Source organism: Rutilus rutilus (assembly GCF_951802725.1).
Source record: "Rutilus rutilus genome assembly, chromosome: 22".
NCBI classification, from domain to species: Eukaryota; Metazoa; Chordata; class Actinopteri; order Cypriniformes; family Leuciscidae; genus Rutilus; species Rutilus rutilus.
The window spans coordinates 15,300,925-15,319,042 of record NC_140227.1 but is presented as its reverse complement, the minus strand read 5'-3'; the positions used below and the strand labels follow the sequence as shown (position 1 = coordinate 15,319,042).

Sequence of the window (18,118 nt, the reverse complement as noted above, 5' to 3'; positions counted from 1 at the left end):
TGTTAGCCAATCACAGTAGTGGGCATTTACACGGTCTCATGTTACAAGTCTCACAGCAGATACGCCCCTTCAAAAAGAGAGTTCAAATCAGAGGGCTGAAATCAGGGTATGAATCTTATTTTTAATTTTTATGTAAAATCATACTACCATTTTAAGTGCCCCCTGGGAAACATTTTCTTACACCACAAACTATCTTGTAACCAACCACATCAATGTGCCGGCGGGCTTTAGCATATCATCATTACTGTGCTGCGAAGCAGGGAAGTCTCAAGAGAAGCTGGTTATCCTGGTAAATGTTGCTGTTGATACAGGATACTGATTTTTAGAAGGTGGCTGGAACGGGAACATGGTTTGTGTAACATTAGCAACTCATTATTAGCGGTTCACATACGAACATTCATCAATTCACACATCACTTGTGGTAAACGGAAGCTCATGCATGTTCGCTTGACTTGCGAGGTTCATTGTCGTGTTACGCAGCGCATTTGAGCTTCCGCAAGAACCAATGAGGTTCATTCTTGCGTGTTACGCAGCACGTTCGAGCTTCCGCAAGAGGTTCTTTCTCGCGCATCAAGCAGGTTCGGCTGCGTTTCTGTTTGCTGATAAATACTTAAATGTGAATAAAAGCCTAAATTCAATCTGTTCATCACAAAGCGATCGAGTCTCTTCAAACTTTTTGAAGCTTCAAATTGGTAGTTGCATAGCTGTCTATGGAGTGATAGAAAGCTCTCAGATTTCATCAAAAAGGTCTTCATTTGTGTTCCGAACTAATTGTACCGACAATTAGTAATTACAAACAGTTTCATCAGTAGTTTTAACGTCTGACAGCCCCCCACCCCCTCTAAAGCCTCCTAAAGTATCGCTTCGGGGTAGATGCACCCCTGGTTAAGAATCAGTGCCCAAGTAAAAATAGGTTGAAAAAGATAAAAGATCAGCCTCAAACAAACACTGACAAAAAAAGTTGAAAAAAGTTGACAAAAATCAAAGGAAAAGCATTTGCTTCAAAAGGCAACAGTCAACTTCATAAAACGGTTTTCCTCGCTCTCCAGCGGCCACCGGAGATTTATCTTCTAATCTGTACAATCTATGCTTCAGAAGTTCTCAATGCAAACCAGAGAAGCTCTCCTCCTCTGCTCACTCAATAGAAGACACAAAATAAAATTATGCTCATTTCGATAATTAGATGATAAAATTATGAGCTGGCAAACTAAGAAAAAGGAAAATCGCTCTGCAGTTGACAGGTTGGGTTGAGAGCACTGATGCAAAGTGCTGATAAAAAGCACGTTAAACAGGGCAGATTTCCCTATCAATGAGTGTATGGGAGCTACATTTCTTTGGGAAATCTAGATGATGTGTGTGATATTGAGGCAAATTATGCTGAAATGAATCCATAGTGTTGTGGCCAAGTCATTTTTTGTTTCAGAAACAGGTTAGAACAAAATAATCTGTAATATTGATCTAAAAAGAGCTGTTGCTTGTTGAAATTATGTAAGAATTTGGAAATAATTTATGCAGTGTTATATGCAGTGTACAGTATTATATTACACAATGTAATTTAAAGGGGTTTGAATTCTATGCCCTTTTATGAAGTCTTGATTTTGTATTTGGGGTGTACTAGAATATGTTTTCATGCTTTATGGTTAAAAAAAAATACATTGTTTTTCACATATTTTACATGTTATAGCACCTCTCTCCCCTGTCTGACTCGAACGTGCCGATTTTGATGAAGGCCCTCCGTCTGAAATGTGCTGTGATTAGCTGGCACAGAGTGTTGTGACTGGCAGCGACGGGAAACCTCCATAACTGCGAGTTCTTCTTTAGTGTAAATATCATAGACTGTAAAAAATAAAAAAATGTGGCTGTGTCAGGCTTTTTGGTTGGGTTGGTGGGGTCGATTGGTTGGTTGGCTGGTATTTGAATCAAGTAAAAATACCTAAACCTTAATACAAGATTTACTTACCAAATAAGCAATAAAAAGTTAAGTTAGTATAAATAACACTTACTATATAAATAAAGATATATTCTATGAATTTTGTCATGCAGTTTTGCTGATCACCAAGAATTATTTTTTGCATTTTTTGAAATCACTTGATGCCGGAGTGCTGCCCGTGAGGCTATTTATTTTGTTGTAGGGATGTTTAAATATTTTTATGCAAAAAAAAATATATATATATATATATATATATATATATATATATCCTTAGTACAATGTTAACTCACTAAATGTAGTCCTGATAAGACAAAACAATTTGCCACTAAAGTTTAAAAAATTATAATAAATAAATTCAAGACGTTATCTAAAAATAATTATGCAGTTTTGCTTGTCAATATTTTTACACAAACAAGATTATTTTTTTTAATGCTGCTTTGTACACATCTCACAGGATTCAGCCAACAAATTACAATGTCTCTGCATATTAAGCTTGGATAAGAGAAAGTATTTTAAGTAACATCAAAAATTCCACACTTGAGCTGTAAAATACTGAACTGCATCTATTCTGGGCTTGATCTGATGATTATATCCACACCTGTTTAGAAAAAGAAACATCTAAAGGCTAATAGAAAGACGAGATGTGCAGTAGCTGTCTAATATCTCTAAAAAAAGACCACATGATGCCAATTTGAGCCATAAAGAAGGAGGGCTGAATCTGTCAAGCTTCAGAAGAAAGTGGATGTAATGGATGGCAAGTAAAAAAATAAATAAAACCTTCACAGAGGTTGCACGGTGCTGGAACATGGGCCTTAAGCGCATCTGGCCAGAAATGATGGCGTGAGAGTTCAGTCAGTTAAACTGGGTGACACCGAATGCAGTTAAATCAAACGAGCATGTTGGCTGAGGAAAGAGTAAATACGTCTGGATTAGATGCAGCAAATCAAATAAAGCTACAAAGAAGCAGGAGCTCATGTAACCAGGACATGGGAAGCTGAATCAAATAGCCTGTTACTGTGGTGGCTAGGCCTGAAGAAGCATGCCAGAGAAAAAGCTGGCTGATATGTTTTTTTTTATGTTGTAAAGTTTTACAACATAAAAAAAGACTTGCTGTCTCAAAAATAGCGGTGATTTTTTTTTATTTGGTGAACTAAGGGTGTGGTGGGTTCACCTTTGTAGTTCGGTTCTCTTGGTTCGAACCAAAAACCGAATTTACCGAACATCCAACACACTGATGTGTGCTGGGCCAAATGCGATTGTTATATGTGCGTAGATATGATGGTATTTTTACCACCTGAGAACTCAAAAAAGCGTATTAAATTTGTAAAGGAGTCAAAACAGTGCCAGGAATTCCTCCGTTACACACACAAATAAAGATCTGCTGCAAGGAAATGTTGTTTGCGACACCTGTATGGAAACTGTAATGGGCAACATGGCTCCTATGACGGGGAAAAAACAGGTATGCTTGAGCATTTTGTCCTTTTTATGGTTGCATCTTATGACATTGGTCCATGTCTTTGGTCTGTTGTATTCATATATTTCATTCAAACCGTACCAGAGTTCATTTGGAAGTAGACTGAGACCCACCAGGGATTGAATGGCAGCGTTCACACTTATTCAAATGAACCGTACTAACAGAGCAATCATACCAGAGTTTGTTTTAATCAAATCAAACCAAACCTGCCAAGTGTGAACATTCACAAGTGTGAATGCTAAGTGGACAATCCTGTCTCTGTTGAGTAAACAATGTGTCAAAACAAATCGTCAGATAACAATCGATTTAGCTGGAATGGAAAGATGATGCTTTCCATTGCCAAACACAAGTTGAAACACTGTCTTCTATCAGCGGATGAGTGTAAATCTCAGTGATATGAGAGAAAGACAAAGTTCTGCCATAGTGGCAGGGGTGCAGTAGTGCATTCTGGGTCTCCGAAGAGGCTGACATGAGATCTCATCTCCTGTATCAGTCTCCTTTCATCTCATCTGCTCCAACATAATTGCTTTGGGTCTCCTGAGTAACATAGTGCTGATTGGTAACTCAATAACTTCTTTCCAGATGATTAGATGAAACGTCAGTGTGTTGGAGAGTTTTTCAGGGTGTGCTAAAATCAGAGAGACATCAGGAATGGAGGACAAGTGGCCAGCTCAGGAGGGAGACGAGCCACGGACGTCTGAATGTACTTGAGATGGAAGTCATTTGGTTCAGCTCTTTCTGGGTTATTTTAAAAACGGTAAGTGCTTTTGCTGTGACAAATGAGCAGGGAGGGCTTTGTATTGTTAACTTTGAACTTGACAGTAGTCCTACATTTCAATTAAACTGAAGGACACATCACCTTTGTAACAAAAGAGAACTTGAAGCTGGCTTCATATTGACTCCATTTAGTTGACTGTGCATAATATTAAAAAAGCATTAAAAGGATAGTTCACCGATAAAATCTCTTCGGTCAGATCCTCACACAAAAATATAGTGCTTTATTTAAAAGGCTTGGAATATAGTGCACAGGTGGGCTGCTTTTTTGGTACTTATATGGAGCTTTTTGTCATTTTTGGATATCCTTTCATTGAATGGAATGAAAGCTTTGTCAATATTCCTTTTTGCGTAGAAAAAAGTCATATGTGTGTAATGACATGAGGGTGAGCACATGGAGACAATTTTCATTTTGGATTAGCCATTTTTTTTAAATGTCCTACATTTAATAATGATGATAATAAAAAGCTCATATATTTGTAATAAAATAAATAAATAAATCAAAACTTACCATAATATATTTAAGATTGTGCATGTGGCAAGTCCCCCTAGTACAGCTCTTCTGAACCATAAGACCTGTCCAAAATACTTCCATTACAATGTAGAATCCTCATGACACAGTTTAATGCACAACAAAAGGGATAAATATGATATTAATTATCATAATATTACCTGTGTTTTAACATGGGAGATTTCAGAAAATAAAAAAGGCATGACGTTGACAATCCCACCTGATTGGAAGAAACATATTAGTCAAGATACTGTTGACATTTCTTAACCACTGTTAACTGAAAATGCAATTTATAGCTTAATGAGCTACCTAAACTTACCATTAAAAATTATTTTTGATGGTGTAAGAACCTATTCAAGCTGATTTAATCATATTGAAGAGATTTTTTTTTTTTTTACATTTATTAAAACCAGATAATTTAGATGTCACAACATGAAACACATTTACAGTGAATTATCAAATTAAATAAATTGCTGAAAAGTGTTAAATAAACACCATTTAGGTTCATTCCTCTGGCTGGCTTGATAAATGGAAATTAAAAACCAAAATATTGCACACTATAATATTCCCTCAACCACATATAAGCTTTTCAGGAACAACTTGTAACTAAAGCAGTAAGCAATGAAATACTTACAGGAATGGTTAAAGAATATTTTTAGACATGTGAATATATATATTTTTTTAAATACCCCCCCCCCCCCAAAAAAAAAAAAAAAAACCCCACAATAAAAGCTTGTTAAATAAATACATTTTACGTTTTATTTTTTACATTTTATTTAAAATTCTCCTGTCATGTAGGCCTAATATTCTTTATTAGACTAACTATAGGCTGTTTACAGTTTCCATATAGCAACTTGCCGCATTAATTTAAAACGTGCAGTCACAGTTGTGAGTTTATTTGCATTTTAAAATGACTTGGAATGAGGCTGATCCAATCAGAACTAGTCTAAATGAAATGGTCCATTTTAAAAGTCTACCCTTAGTGTTAGTAACTCTTATAAAAAATCTAGGGAATTGAAAGCAGCTCTATAAATGTTCTCTTAAAAGTGCTGACAGTCACAACTGTGTTTTCTCTTGCACCAAATGAAAATCATCAGTAAGATAAATACGAACGAGGAGCAGGGGACTAAACCCAGTACATTACAACAGATGGCGCACAGCGAAAGGTAAGAGCCCTTGTAATTGCAGATGCTCCCGAGAGCCCAAAACCAGATTTCAGACAAATAAACCAAACGGTGGGCCCTTGTGAGACTGCTCCACTTTTTGTACCTATTCTACAGCATCTGCATTAACCAAGCAGATACTAACAACCTACCTTGTAACCGCTGCACAGTATGCTGACATGCATTATAAGCTCCCCCCCCCCCCCTTATCTTTTTGTAAAGTGCTGTATGATACCGAGCCATCTTAGTCCTTTCTTGTCAGCTGGATCAGAGACAGATAGACTCCCCTAGCTGTCACTATAAACAAAGCCTGGCCTTGTGACTCCTTAAAAGCAGACGCCCATTAGGTGCCTGGAGGTTCCACAGGGGCGTGTGCTGGGCCCTTTAAAAAAGCCGTTGAGCAAGCAGCTGTCTATTCAAAGGTGTCGCAGCGGCTTTGGCTGTAAATGAGAGCAAGGCGATGTGTGAGACTCTCGCAGGCGGATTTTGTTTGTTCTGTTGACAGGAGCCTCCTGCGGGCCAGCAAGGTTTGGCTGCCTCAGGACCTTACAGCTCTGAGTGTGGCAGCCAATTAACAGGATTAGAGAGAGGGACAGAGAGAGAATTCCCTGGACTCCTGGCTAACATCTACATTGTCACAGTGATAAGGTTCGAGAGGTACTTTCATTAACTGCTCAGCACACCAGCTGCAATGAACACACACTGGTGTCTCTACAGATTCCAAATCTCTTCACTTCACTTCACTAAACCCAAACACACTGACATTGCCACTGCCCACACACTACACGAACAGAGAAACAAAATAGTCTTCATCCTGGAATACACTGGCATCAGAAAGCATCTGGACACTTCAGTTCAACTTAAAAATGTATGAATACCATTCCATTACATAAAATACAAATCCAAGGGCCATTCATTTTAAGACACAAACACACATTTCAAGTTTATTTGGTTTAAACATGCCAAATAATGGACTTATTGCTCAAAATTAAGTAAAAAGTACTTAATGCAAATGGAATTGACTTCATGGCCAGTTGGTTAAGTTGGCATGAAACGGAAATTGCAATCAGCTTTTCTTCTCTATTGTGACCTACTGTAGGGCGAGACTTTATTTTGTTTGTGAGCCAAGGTTATTATTTTGAACTACAACGAATAATTAAACAATGAAAAATCATTTCCGTTACTTCAAACAAAATAAACGTTAACTGAAATAAAATTAAACAACATTTCTCATTTGTTTTTAGTTTAAAGGAGTCATAATGTAGAAATTTCACTTTTCCACGAGAATCAATGTATGTTATGATTGCATAATGATTATACACTGGCCGGGAAGCCGATATTTAAAAGTGAAGCGTTTGTTTACCTCAGGGTTTGTAAAATAGGCCACGTGCACGCGCACGAAAAAACGAGATTTTGATTTCTTCCCCCTCTTGACGTCAAGACGGGGGAGGATATACCAAATATGGACACCGCAAACCTATGCCGCGGGAAGCCCGCCCCTCTCCCCCTCTCCCCCTCTCCCCCTCAGATTCAGTTTAGTCGACTCGAGAAAGATGGAGAAACCGAGTGCACACCTGAGATGATCTGTGGTTGACTGCCACAAACAACATGCAAATGTGTTTTATCTACCAAAAACGGACGAAACTATCAGGGAACAGTGGAGGAAATTCATTTTTAATGACGCTGTCCCAACAACTCTTTCAAGTGGCGTATCGTTAGGTGTGTGTGCTAAACATTTTACACCGGAATCATTTACAAATTTGGGGCAATATCAGGCGAACTTGGCCTCGAAGCTCCGTTTGGGAAAAGGTGCCATCCCCACCATCAGGGACTTGCCAGGAATTGAAAAGGTAAGACTGTGTTTTTATTGCTCTACTGTGGTTAACAAATAGCAGCTAACTGCTAATGCGGCTATTGTATGTAACGTTACCTTCGAGGTAAACACAGGGAATGGACTCTACGAATGCTAGCCACATCTTTCCACTTTGTTTTACACTAGCAGCTACAGTAGTGACGGTACAGGAGTCCATGCTCAGTGGCTAAAACTGTTTAAATGCAAGTATGAAAACAATATACCACTAAACATTATTAGCCAAACTCATGCAAAACATGCAGTTTGAAAATAGCTTTCAGTTAGTGGGGCTTCTGTAAGAATGTATCTGGAAATGGTGTATTTTTTCTACGACCAATCAACGCGCCCCTCATTTGCATTATTATAATGACCGTCCACGACAGCCAAAACATCGCATCAGATCTCGCGAGACAATAATGCCTTTAGAAATAAGGGTCTGAGGGGCTCTGTGTTGATTTTTTTTCCACTTTTCTTTTTTAGAAGTGCCTGAAAGACTATAATAGAGCATTGGGTATCCAAGGTAACACAACATTATGACTCCTTTAACAAAGTGCTAAAATAACTAAAACTGAATAAACTAACACTAATAAGTAAAAGTTATAGACATAAAAAAAAAAAAAAATGTCAAAACCAACAAAATTACTAAAACTTAAATTAAATTAAATTAAACTAAATTAAAGTGAAAACATAAAACATTAAAATAAAATCTAAATTTAATATTAACAAAAACTATAATAGTATTTAAGTGATACTAAAATAACACTGCTGCGATGTCATGTGAGTGACAGGTTGCTGGAGGGGAGGGATTATTGCCTAATGTCATCACAGAAGAGATGTCGTTGCAAGAGGGAAGGAAGTTAAAGAAAAACATTTAAAGAAAATGATGTCCACAGATAAATAATTTATAATAAACACTGCACCATTCTTGTAAAATTGTATTTGATGGTGGTGACTTTAAAAGCCACTGAAAAAATTAAGTTTGTTCTGAGAGAAGCTACAGCATAATTTGTTGGATAGTGATGTGTCACTTGATGTTTTGTTTCTGATGCAATGAAAGTGCATTTTTGAGTGTGACGTAAGTATCCAAATAAATTTTGGGAGGGAAAACAATAAGAGAGGTTTGTCTTACCGAGAGCTACTGTTCCCATTAGAAAAGGTTTCCCGATTTGGGTGAAGTCATTCGTGGTCTCTTGGTGAACTTCTGAACCCACAACAAATGTCACGGCCACCTTGGGGCAAAGAAATTATGACAGGCTGTAAGACGCATGGCACAGAGCATCCGATGTAATCCAACCCACCAATAGATTCTCATTTCAAATGACATTTGCAGGGATATACAAAAGCAAAGAAAAAGTGCAATGACAAATGTCTTGGTAGTTTCTGTCAGGGGTTACTGTGGAAATGCCTTGGGGGAGCACGACCAAAAAGTGTTTTACCACAAATTGATAGTTTTTAATGTCATGACCACTGAAATTGAGAAAGGGATGAGATACAATGTGATACAAGATACAATGTGAGAGAGAGAGAGAGAGAGAGAGAGAGAGAGAGAGAGAGAGAGAGAGAGAGAGAGAGGGAGGGAGAGGGAGGGAGAGAGAGAGAGAGAGAGAGAGAGAGAGAGAGAGAGAGAGAGAGAGAGAGAGAGAGAGAGAGAGAGAGAGAGAGAGAGAGAGAGAGAGAGAGAGAGAGGGTGTATATGTGTGTGTAAGAGAACAATAGTCCTTGACCTGGATATTTGTGGTGCATGTCTAGCTCACAGCTGAAATAATATTTACAGGCACTATGCAATAAACATGCTGCATCATTGGGATAATTTTTATTAGCTAAATGATTTGAGGTGACAGACATGTCAGTGCAATTTTAATCCAGAACAATTAAATCTATTTGTTTAGTATGTGGGAACTCACAAAATAAGCATTCATTTATGCGGCCAAGCAACTAGAAAGGCTGGATGATACAGCTAATAAAAAAATCTTGATTTAAAATAATCGTGATATTTTTTTCACCTTTGAATTTATGTATTTATTTTTTTGCTATTGTTTTCAGAGGAACAATCATTTAAACCAATGCAGTTGTTGTTGTTTTTTCCAAACCGTTACTGAATAAATATTTAATAATTTTCATTTATTTAACGCACCAATATTACAAAAAAAAAAAATAATAACAATAACTTTTATGCATTTTTTTTTTTTTTTCTAATACTAATACTAAAAATAACTGAATACACGAAATTTGATATTTAAAACATGACAAAAGGAAACTCTACATTTTCGGTTGGCAATGCAAATAACCAAATTTCTAAAATGATTCATCAAAACGGACAGTTTGAACGGATTCACGTTAATGAACTGAACTCTCCAAATCTAACGCAATTTTTCTACTGAAGACGACGCTATAAAACTAAATTATTGTCTAACTCTTTCTTAAAACGTTCATATGTATACTACTGAGTTGGGATACTAGCAAGTGGTTCTGGTACTCTTTTTAGGAAAACTAATAGGTATAGAAAGCACATTTCATCACTATGCACACCACGCGATTTTAAGAAAAACAGCACTAGTGTGTTAGTTGCTAGGCCAGGCCTACTATAGCCTACTACAGCATTTCAATATGCAAGAAGTTAATATTTATTGAGTATTAAATATTGCCAGTTACCTTGTCTATTTTTGCTCCTACCAAAGTATTCCAAAAAGCCACAGCAAAAACGAATGTTACACGTCTCAGAGCAGCACGCAGTAGCCATGTATTGTTCCTGAATGAATCAGTGTGAACGAATCATTTGAGGGAACGATTCAATGATTCACCCATAATACTCTTGCCGCCCCTACAGGAGTAACAAACAATCACCATTCACCACCGCTAATGAAACGCAAGTGCAGTGGAAATACAAATCGTGAAACATTTTATAGTCCATTATTTGCCAGTTAAATAATAGAGAACATATAACTAACAACACTTCTGCTACTTTAAATAGACCACTCTTTTGCGTCTCTTTCCGGTGATAGGCAGAATGGGAGATTCAGATCTTATTCGGCGCTGTTATTATTGTGTTCCAGGAAATCACAGGACCTTCCTGTTGTGTTAACCCCAATTCTCACTATAGTCGGATTGCCAGAATATCCTACACGGCTGGCCACGGGAGGACGGTAGTACTGAGCAGAGAGGGGCTGCTCTTCTATCGGGAGATGACAGCCCACCTGTGCGGCCAGACTCGGTGTGCAGTCGCGTCTGAGCTGTGAGATTGTTAATGGAATTTTGCAGCACTACGTGCCCGTGAGAGAGCAACGAGAAGCTCCTCAGAAACAGCCTGCCTACATCTCACTGCCCACACATGCAGGGCCAGGAAATTACTCCCAATGAAGGCAGACATCTCACTCCCTCTAAAGTTCAGAGAGAGCGAACGTTTTGGATTCACACACACACCACACGTCTTAAAACAAAAACAAATGTGTGGTGTGTCTCCAAAACGTTCGCTCTTTCGCATTTAACAAAGTAGGCTATATACATTTTATTTGGTTCATGTTATTTGATATAATTACTATACTTTTTAAAATATACACTTTTAATATCTTTTAATGTTTTATTTTTTTTTGAATGTCTGTAATGGACAGCAATGTTGCATTTATTGGATCAAAATAAAGTATATATATATATATATATATAAAAAAACATTAATAGTGTTAACTCACAATTTAAAATAACTGTTTTCTATTAAATACATTTTAAAATGTAATTTATTCGGCAAAGCTGAATTTTCAGCATCATTACTCCAATCTTCAGTGTCACATGATCCCTCAGAAACCATTCTAATATGCTGATTTGGTGCTCAATAAACATTTCTTAGTAGTATCAGTTGAAAATATTTTTCAGGATTCTTTGATAAAAAAAAAATAAAAAAATCTTTGAAATTGTAATCTTTAACATTATAAAGCTTTTAGGTTTGCAGATTTAAAAAAATGATTAAAAAATAAAACCTTTTTATAATGTAACATTTTAATTTCATCTTTTCTGTAAAATACTTTGATAACATCTGCAGCTTTAATGTGTACATGGCCTTTGATTATCTATAAGTGGAATTTACGGGTGACAAATATTTATATTATTTCAGAACAAGCATGAATGTGTAGTACTGTATGAGTCTCTGAATTAGCTTTTTTTCTGTGAAATTGTAATTCAGAGAGTTTATCAATGAGCAGAAGAGGAAAAGCTGGTGTAGAGAGTATCTTTTGTTTGTAAGTAAACATTCCGCTTTCAAGGACCAAGGAAGAGTGACCTGGATTACTGAGAAGACATTCCATTAGATGCACACGTGTGGCTTTGAGCTCCAGTAGAAAAAAAAAACAAGATCACATAAAAGTGGCTCTCTGTTTCCTTTTAAAAGGCCTGGATGGTGGAGGGAGACCGAGCAAAGACTGTGATTAGCCTCTTTCTAACTTGACATTGTCAAAAATCTCGAGTGAGATCAAAGAAAATGAAGTGTAAAAGCATATATTACCCAACAGAGGCTGTTCGCTCAAATCTCATGGCTTTATCTGAAAGTGTCCTACCCAACCCTTCAACATCTCTCCTTGTTCTCTCTGTTCATTCCTTTTGTTTTGAGCATTGCTGGAGCTGAGAATAGGGTGGGAAAGGGCAGAGGTGCTCTCCCTGAGGAGAAGTTCTGGTCTGCTTAGCATTCATATTGGCATGTTTAACACCGAACCTAAAGGCATAGGAATACGTTCACAACCTGATTGGTCAGCTTTTATGACATAGCCTATATTTCGAGATGGAACTTAACGAACATCCAAAACAATGCTGTGTGCTGGGCTAAATGCGCTCGTTGAATGTGCGTAGCCTACATATGATGGTATTTAGACCAGCTGAGAACTCGTGAAGAGCTTATAAAATGTGTAAAGGAGTCAAAACAACAGGGATCCCTCCGCCACACACACAAATACACTCTTTGTGCAAGGAGACGCAGTTCTGATGCCTGTACCGAACTGTGATGGGCAACATCACGAATATGAATCTCATCTTCCTGTTTTTGGTTTGTTTACATATATTTGGTCCATGTTGCGTTTATATTCCATTCGAACCGCACCAGAGATCGTTTGGAGGCAGACAGAGCCCCATGTTTTTAGCGGTCTCTGTCCGCTTGTTTGGTGCGCACCAGGGTTCGGATTACAGCGTTCACCCTTATTCAAAATGAACCGTACTAACAGAACAATCATGCCAGAGTTCGTATTAATTAGGGCTGCAACAACTAATCAAAAACAAAAATCGATAATAATCGATAAAGAAATCATCGACAACGAATGTCATTAACGATTAGTCGCGTCTGCCCACAGTGCACGGAAAACTTCCGCTAGTCACATCCAATTACAGCACTGAATAACGCATTTCTATGGACAAAATGCACAGAAAAATAGTGGAGGAAATAGAGTAAACTGCTGCGGGTAAGGTATGTAATCCAAGCTGCCAAAAACATGAGAATTATTTATTTTAAGCTTCAAGCTAATGCATTAGCGTTATGTTTAACATGGCTTGCCATTCCAGGCGATTTGACAGATTTGTGGGACATTTGCTGTTTAATGTGTGATATGTTTCCTCAGCGCAAAACTTTCATTTTACGGTTATATCCTTATCTGTAAGTGTTAAAAATTCATGCAAGTATTTCCACTTTGCATGAAGGCTTGTCCTGTCTTCAGACTTGAATGAGAGCCGGTGCGCGCATGCACGTCAAACAGACAGGACGCATTAGAGGGAGACAATTAAAATTCAGCGCAACAATATTAATTTAGCTGAAATATGTTGTTGGACGTTAAATTTAGGTTTAAAAGTCAACATGTAATTCATGAGAGTGTAAAGGGATAACAGCGATAACAGTTTTTAATGTAGGGATTTAAACTGTCCTTTTGCTTTATAGCTTTTTTGCACATAGCATATATATATATATATCCAAGAGAGGAAACCCAAGGTCTATCTAGGACCACGGAAACAGAACCGGAGCACACAACGTTTTTAATAATTTATTAATAAATAGCGACTAACGTTTCGACGCTCATGCGTCTTCTTCAGAGTCCATATATACATACACACACACTATATGTTTACATAGCATTCAGTTGGCACAGACAGCTTTGGGCAATAGGTTGTCAATAAAATAAAAGTGGGCTTTTTTATCCGATGAATCGATTAATCGAAGAAATAATCGACCAACTAATCGATTATCAAAATTAGGGCTGCACGATTAATCGCAATTTCCATGTAATCGCACTTAAATCGAGATCGCTTATCGCGATTTTAAAATCGCAAAGGCTGCGATTATTTTTTATGCGCAGTTTGTCATTGATGTACGGCTCTGTAAACGCTGCTCCATCTGAAAGCACTGTGAGTTTGAGTCACTTATAACGTGCATTTGAAAAAAACAACACGAGTCAAATATCTTTCCAAACACGAGAATCATTTATGAACCTCGTTTTAATAACATGCAACATTTAATAACATGCATTTACTCCAAACTCACTTCATAAGGACAGTTGAGCTCCTCCTTCTGTGAGATGATGAGCTTCTGACACAGAATAAGGCAGTCGTGCATTTATAAGTCATGTTTAATCAAAGCGTTTCAATCTTCTGACTATTCAGCTACAGCGACAGGGATTTCCTGGAATGATATGCGCCGTTATTGTACTTCTGCGGCGGGGCATATTTAGCGTGTTTGCGTGAGAGCGCCCTCTGGTGTTCAAATGGGGCAGTGTTTACTACCGATCAGCCGCACTCCACTGACAAGCTGCGCTTAAAATAATCGCAGCCTTTGCCAAATCGCGTGCTGTTTTATTGCGATTAATCGTGCAGCCCTAATCAAAATAATCGTTAGTTGCAGCCCTAGTATTAATCGAACCAAAATTGCCAAAAATTCCTTAGGAGAAATAAAAGACACAAATGAGGCCTGAGAAGTATTTGAGAGAAAAAGAGTCAAAACTTAGAATGTGGTAAAAAGAAACCTAGAACATCCCTTTATTGTCTTGCTCCAATCTCTTTTAAGACTTCATATTTTATATTTTATTAAGCAATATTTTATTGCTCTTTTTAAGCTCGGCAGATTTAGTTTTCACAAAAGTTTCATGGCCCCCAAAATATTTTGTTGTATTGATATCTGAATATGCAATGTATCAAAAGAAAGAACAGAACCTCTGCTTTAAAAACAATAAAAATGGTGTTTTTGTCAAAGACTACAACCAGATAAGATTCAATACGATGATCAAAACATAGGAGTAGATCGAGTCCATCAACACCCCCAAAGCTTCACAGTCCTATAGCTCGTCCAGGGTCGACATTTCATTTAGTAATATTTGATTTAATGTTTAATGTTGATGATCACATTATTTTACATATGCATATGATTACATATGATATCGCTTGTTTTTGCTTCTTTGCCTGTGTTTTGATCAGGAGATTCTGTACTCTTTCAGAAGATGCCTAACAGCGCCCCCTACCGTATAACAGTGAAAACACGGAAAGCCAGACATTTCTGTCAATGGCGGGGAAGCGTTTTCTCAAAAATTACGGAAATTTCCATCAATGGCAGGGAAAGAGTTAACTTCGTTAGGCACAAAGGAACTGTAATTGGCTGCTTTTTCGGCAGTCTCTGCACATTGCCAGTGATGTGTCTAATTTTTTTTTATCGATCATTTGTTGGTAAAGGGTGAGAGACCTGAAGAGCCACATGATTTGTCAAATAGCCAGGTTTGGCTCACGAGCCATGGTTCCCAACCACTGGATTAGTGGAAGACAAGAATGCAATTTCCTTCACTGTTTGAGATAGCATCCATAAATACACAAACATTCACTCTCACTATGATAATAGACACAAAGTACACAAACTGATATAGTCAGACAACAATACACACATCCGTCGACCAAACACCTTTAGCGCTTTCTAAGTAAAGCAAATCCTCTCTAAATGCATGAAGGCCACTCCAGCGGCTCCAATCTTCTAATGCACACAGGGGACTAGATGATGGACTGAGTGAATCCATTTCACAGAGCATCAGACTAGCGGGAGAGATGGAGGAAAAAGAGGACAGGTGGTTGGGGAAGCTGACATCTTAACCCCCTCGTCTGCTACATTGCAATCTTCTCTACGTCTTTTGTCTGCACACTTTTGAGCGAGAGAAAACATGACAGAAATTTGCTTTCGCTCTTCAGCTGAGCTGATATATACACCCCAACAGAAGTTGTTCTTCATCTCGCAAGTCAAATTACAGAAGTTGCACTCGCTAAAAAGTTCAACATTGCTTTGCTGTACTGACGGCTGAACACAGCCTGCTGTGAAGTGATAATAACCCTCTCCAAAAGAGTTATATCTTATAGCACAATAAATCTATAGAATGTATCCTGGTTGTGTATTTCTTTTTTAATGCCAAGAAGGTGAAAGATAAACTCCTATATAAAATGAATAGTTCTGATTCTGCGATCTGAGATTTATTCAAAACTGTTGTGAAATAGCACATGTACTTTCACCTGTGATCACAAATGAACTGAATTCATAATTAAAGGAATAGTTCGGCCAAATATTAACATTTTGCCATCATTTATTTGCTCATAAATCTCATCCAAAAATATTAATTTCTTACAAAAAAAAATATCTTGATTTAAAACTATTTAAAATGAGGATTTTTTTTTTTTACACAATTTAGGTTTGTACAACAAGACTACAATGAACATGCAAATGAGCCCCGTCTCCACTCACTCATACAAGGTCGTCTACAAGTTGATGTATCAGAATGGTAATGCGTATCGCTCTCTACGTCGGACACATAGCGGTTAATATGATTGGCCTTTGGCTTAACTACATTGTCAAACAGCTAAAAATGTGTTGCAAATTTTACACAAATCAACAGCTTCCATCCGGCAGGCGGTATCGGGCTTTTAGAGCACGCAACTCCAGGCTGCGGAAAAGTTTTATCCCCAGGGCCATCACAGAACTGAACAATCATGCCCCCCCTACCCCCCAGTCAGCACAATTGCACTTTCTAGATAGGGACTCTATGCAATGGGACTTCAGTGTAATCTTGGATGCCCTGCTAATGTTCTTTTTTTTTTTTATATTTTCTTTTTTTATTTATTGTGTGAGTGTGTATATGAAAGTGAGTATTGTTTTAGAGGCTGCACAAGCAAATTTCGTTGTATGTTTCTACTGCACAATGACAATTAAAGTCTATTCTATTCTACTCTATTCTAAATCATGTTCCCGTTTGCCATCTTAGAGTCAGACAACTGCCTTCTAACAATCAGTATAGAAACGCTTTGAACAACTCAGAACGTCAGTGGAGAAAGACATTAAGTTCATCATTACATTGTAATATACATCATAGGCCTATACATAATTCACCCAATTCATAATTCAAATGTACCCAATTTTTCACATCAACAGAAGAATATACCAGGATAACCTGGCTTCTCTTAAAACTCCTCTGCTTCACAGCAGTTAATGATATGCTAAAGCCCGCTAAAGACTAAACATTTTACTTTATTCATTTTCATAATAATTTCATAATGTATTTTGTGAAGTCAGAGTATGTTGTACATGTGTGCTGATGAGAGATCTTGGGAGAGTTATATATTTTGCTTAGAGGTATGTGTGCAATGCAACGTTCACTGAGCAGAGATGTTCCAATGATTGAATACATCAAATGTGTACAGTTGGTATGTTCTTTACAAGGAAAGGAATGTTTTTCAACTGATGCAAATGTACCACAAATGTATACACTGAGAAATAGTTTCTTAATATGGAAAGTGGATTGTACCATGTGTAAGCATGAGGTATACGTTCCATTTTTAAACATAAGCAACATGTTTTTCTACCTAACAAGAAAGTTGTAAGTCCCAGAGTGGTGTATATAAGCTCAATCTTACTGTACCACCCCAGAGAAACATAGAGGCATGATGGGGTGAGAGGAAGGAGAAATAGAGGCATGAGGGGGTGAGGAAGGAGAAACACAGAGAAACCATTTACAGCTGGCATGATGGGGTGAGGGAATAGAGAAATGAGGAACAGAGAAATCTGGAATGAAGACCTCCTCATCTATAGCCTTATTCTGCTATGCCTGTTTCTCTCTGTCTGATACATTTATAAAATAATAAATAGAAATCTCTTGGCAAAATATCTGGTGTAGCTTCCGTGATTCAACCATAACGGGGGAAAGCATGATTTTCAAAATCTACACCAGCCCACGTCAACGTGATTGGCTACAAGGTCGTTTTTTTGACGCAAGAAACACCAGCGATTTCAAACCGTGTTTTCACTGCAGTTTTAAGGAGAAAATATTCAACATATTGACTTTTGAATTTGCATATGGCTTGTCTTAAAGCATATCGAAAACACCACATAGACATTTAAACAACATTAAAAAGTTGATTTTCACCAGAGGGG

General features: G+C 37.6%; 1 protein-coding gene across 2 annotated transcripts in view; it reads right to left on the bottom strand.

Annotated features, from left to right (window-relative positions):
- LOC311281552 (uncharacterized protein) overlaps nucleotides 1–18,118 on the bottom strand; it is a 144,386-nt gene that overhangs the window by 50,371 nt on the left and 75,897 nt on the right. For both annotated transcript variants that reach the window (XM_084394581.1, XM_084394582.1), the window contains exons 9-11: nucleotides 8,834–8,933; nucleotides 4,851–4,909; nucleotides 4,690–4,754 (exon numbers count right to left, since the gene is read on the bottom strand). In XM_084394581.1, the coding sequence (XP_084250707.1) occupies nucleotides 4,690–4,754; nucleotides 4,851–4,909; nucleotides 8,834–8,933 (224 nt within the window). The remainder of the gene's footprint in view (nucleotides 1–4,689; nucleotides 4,755–4,850; nucleotides 4,910–8,833; nucleotides 8,934–18,118) is intronic.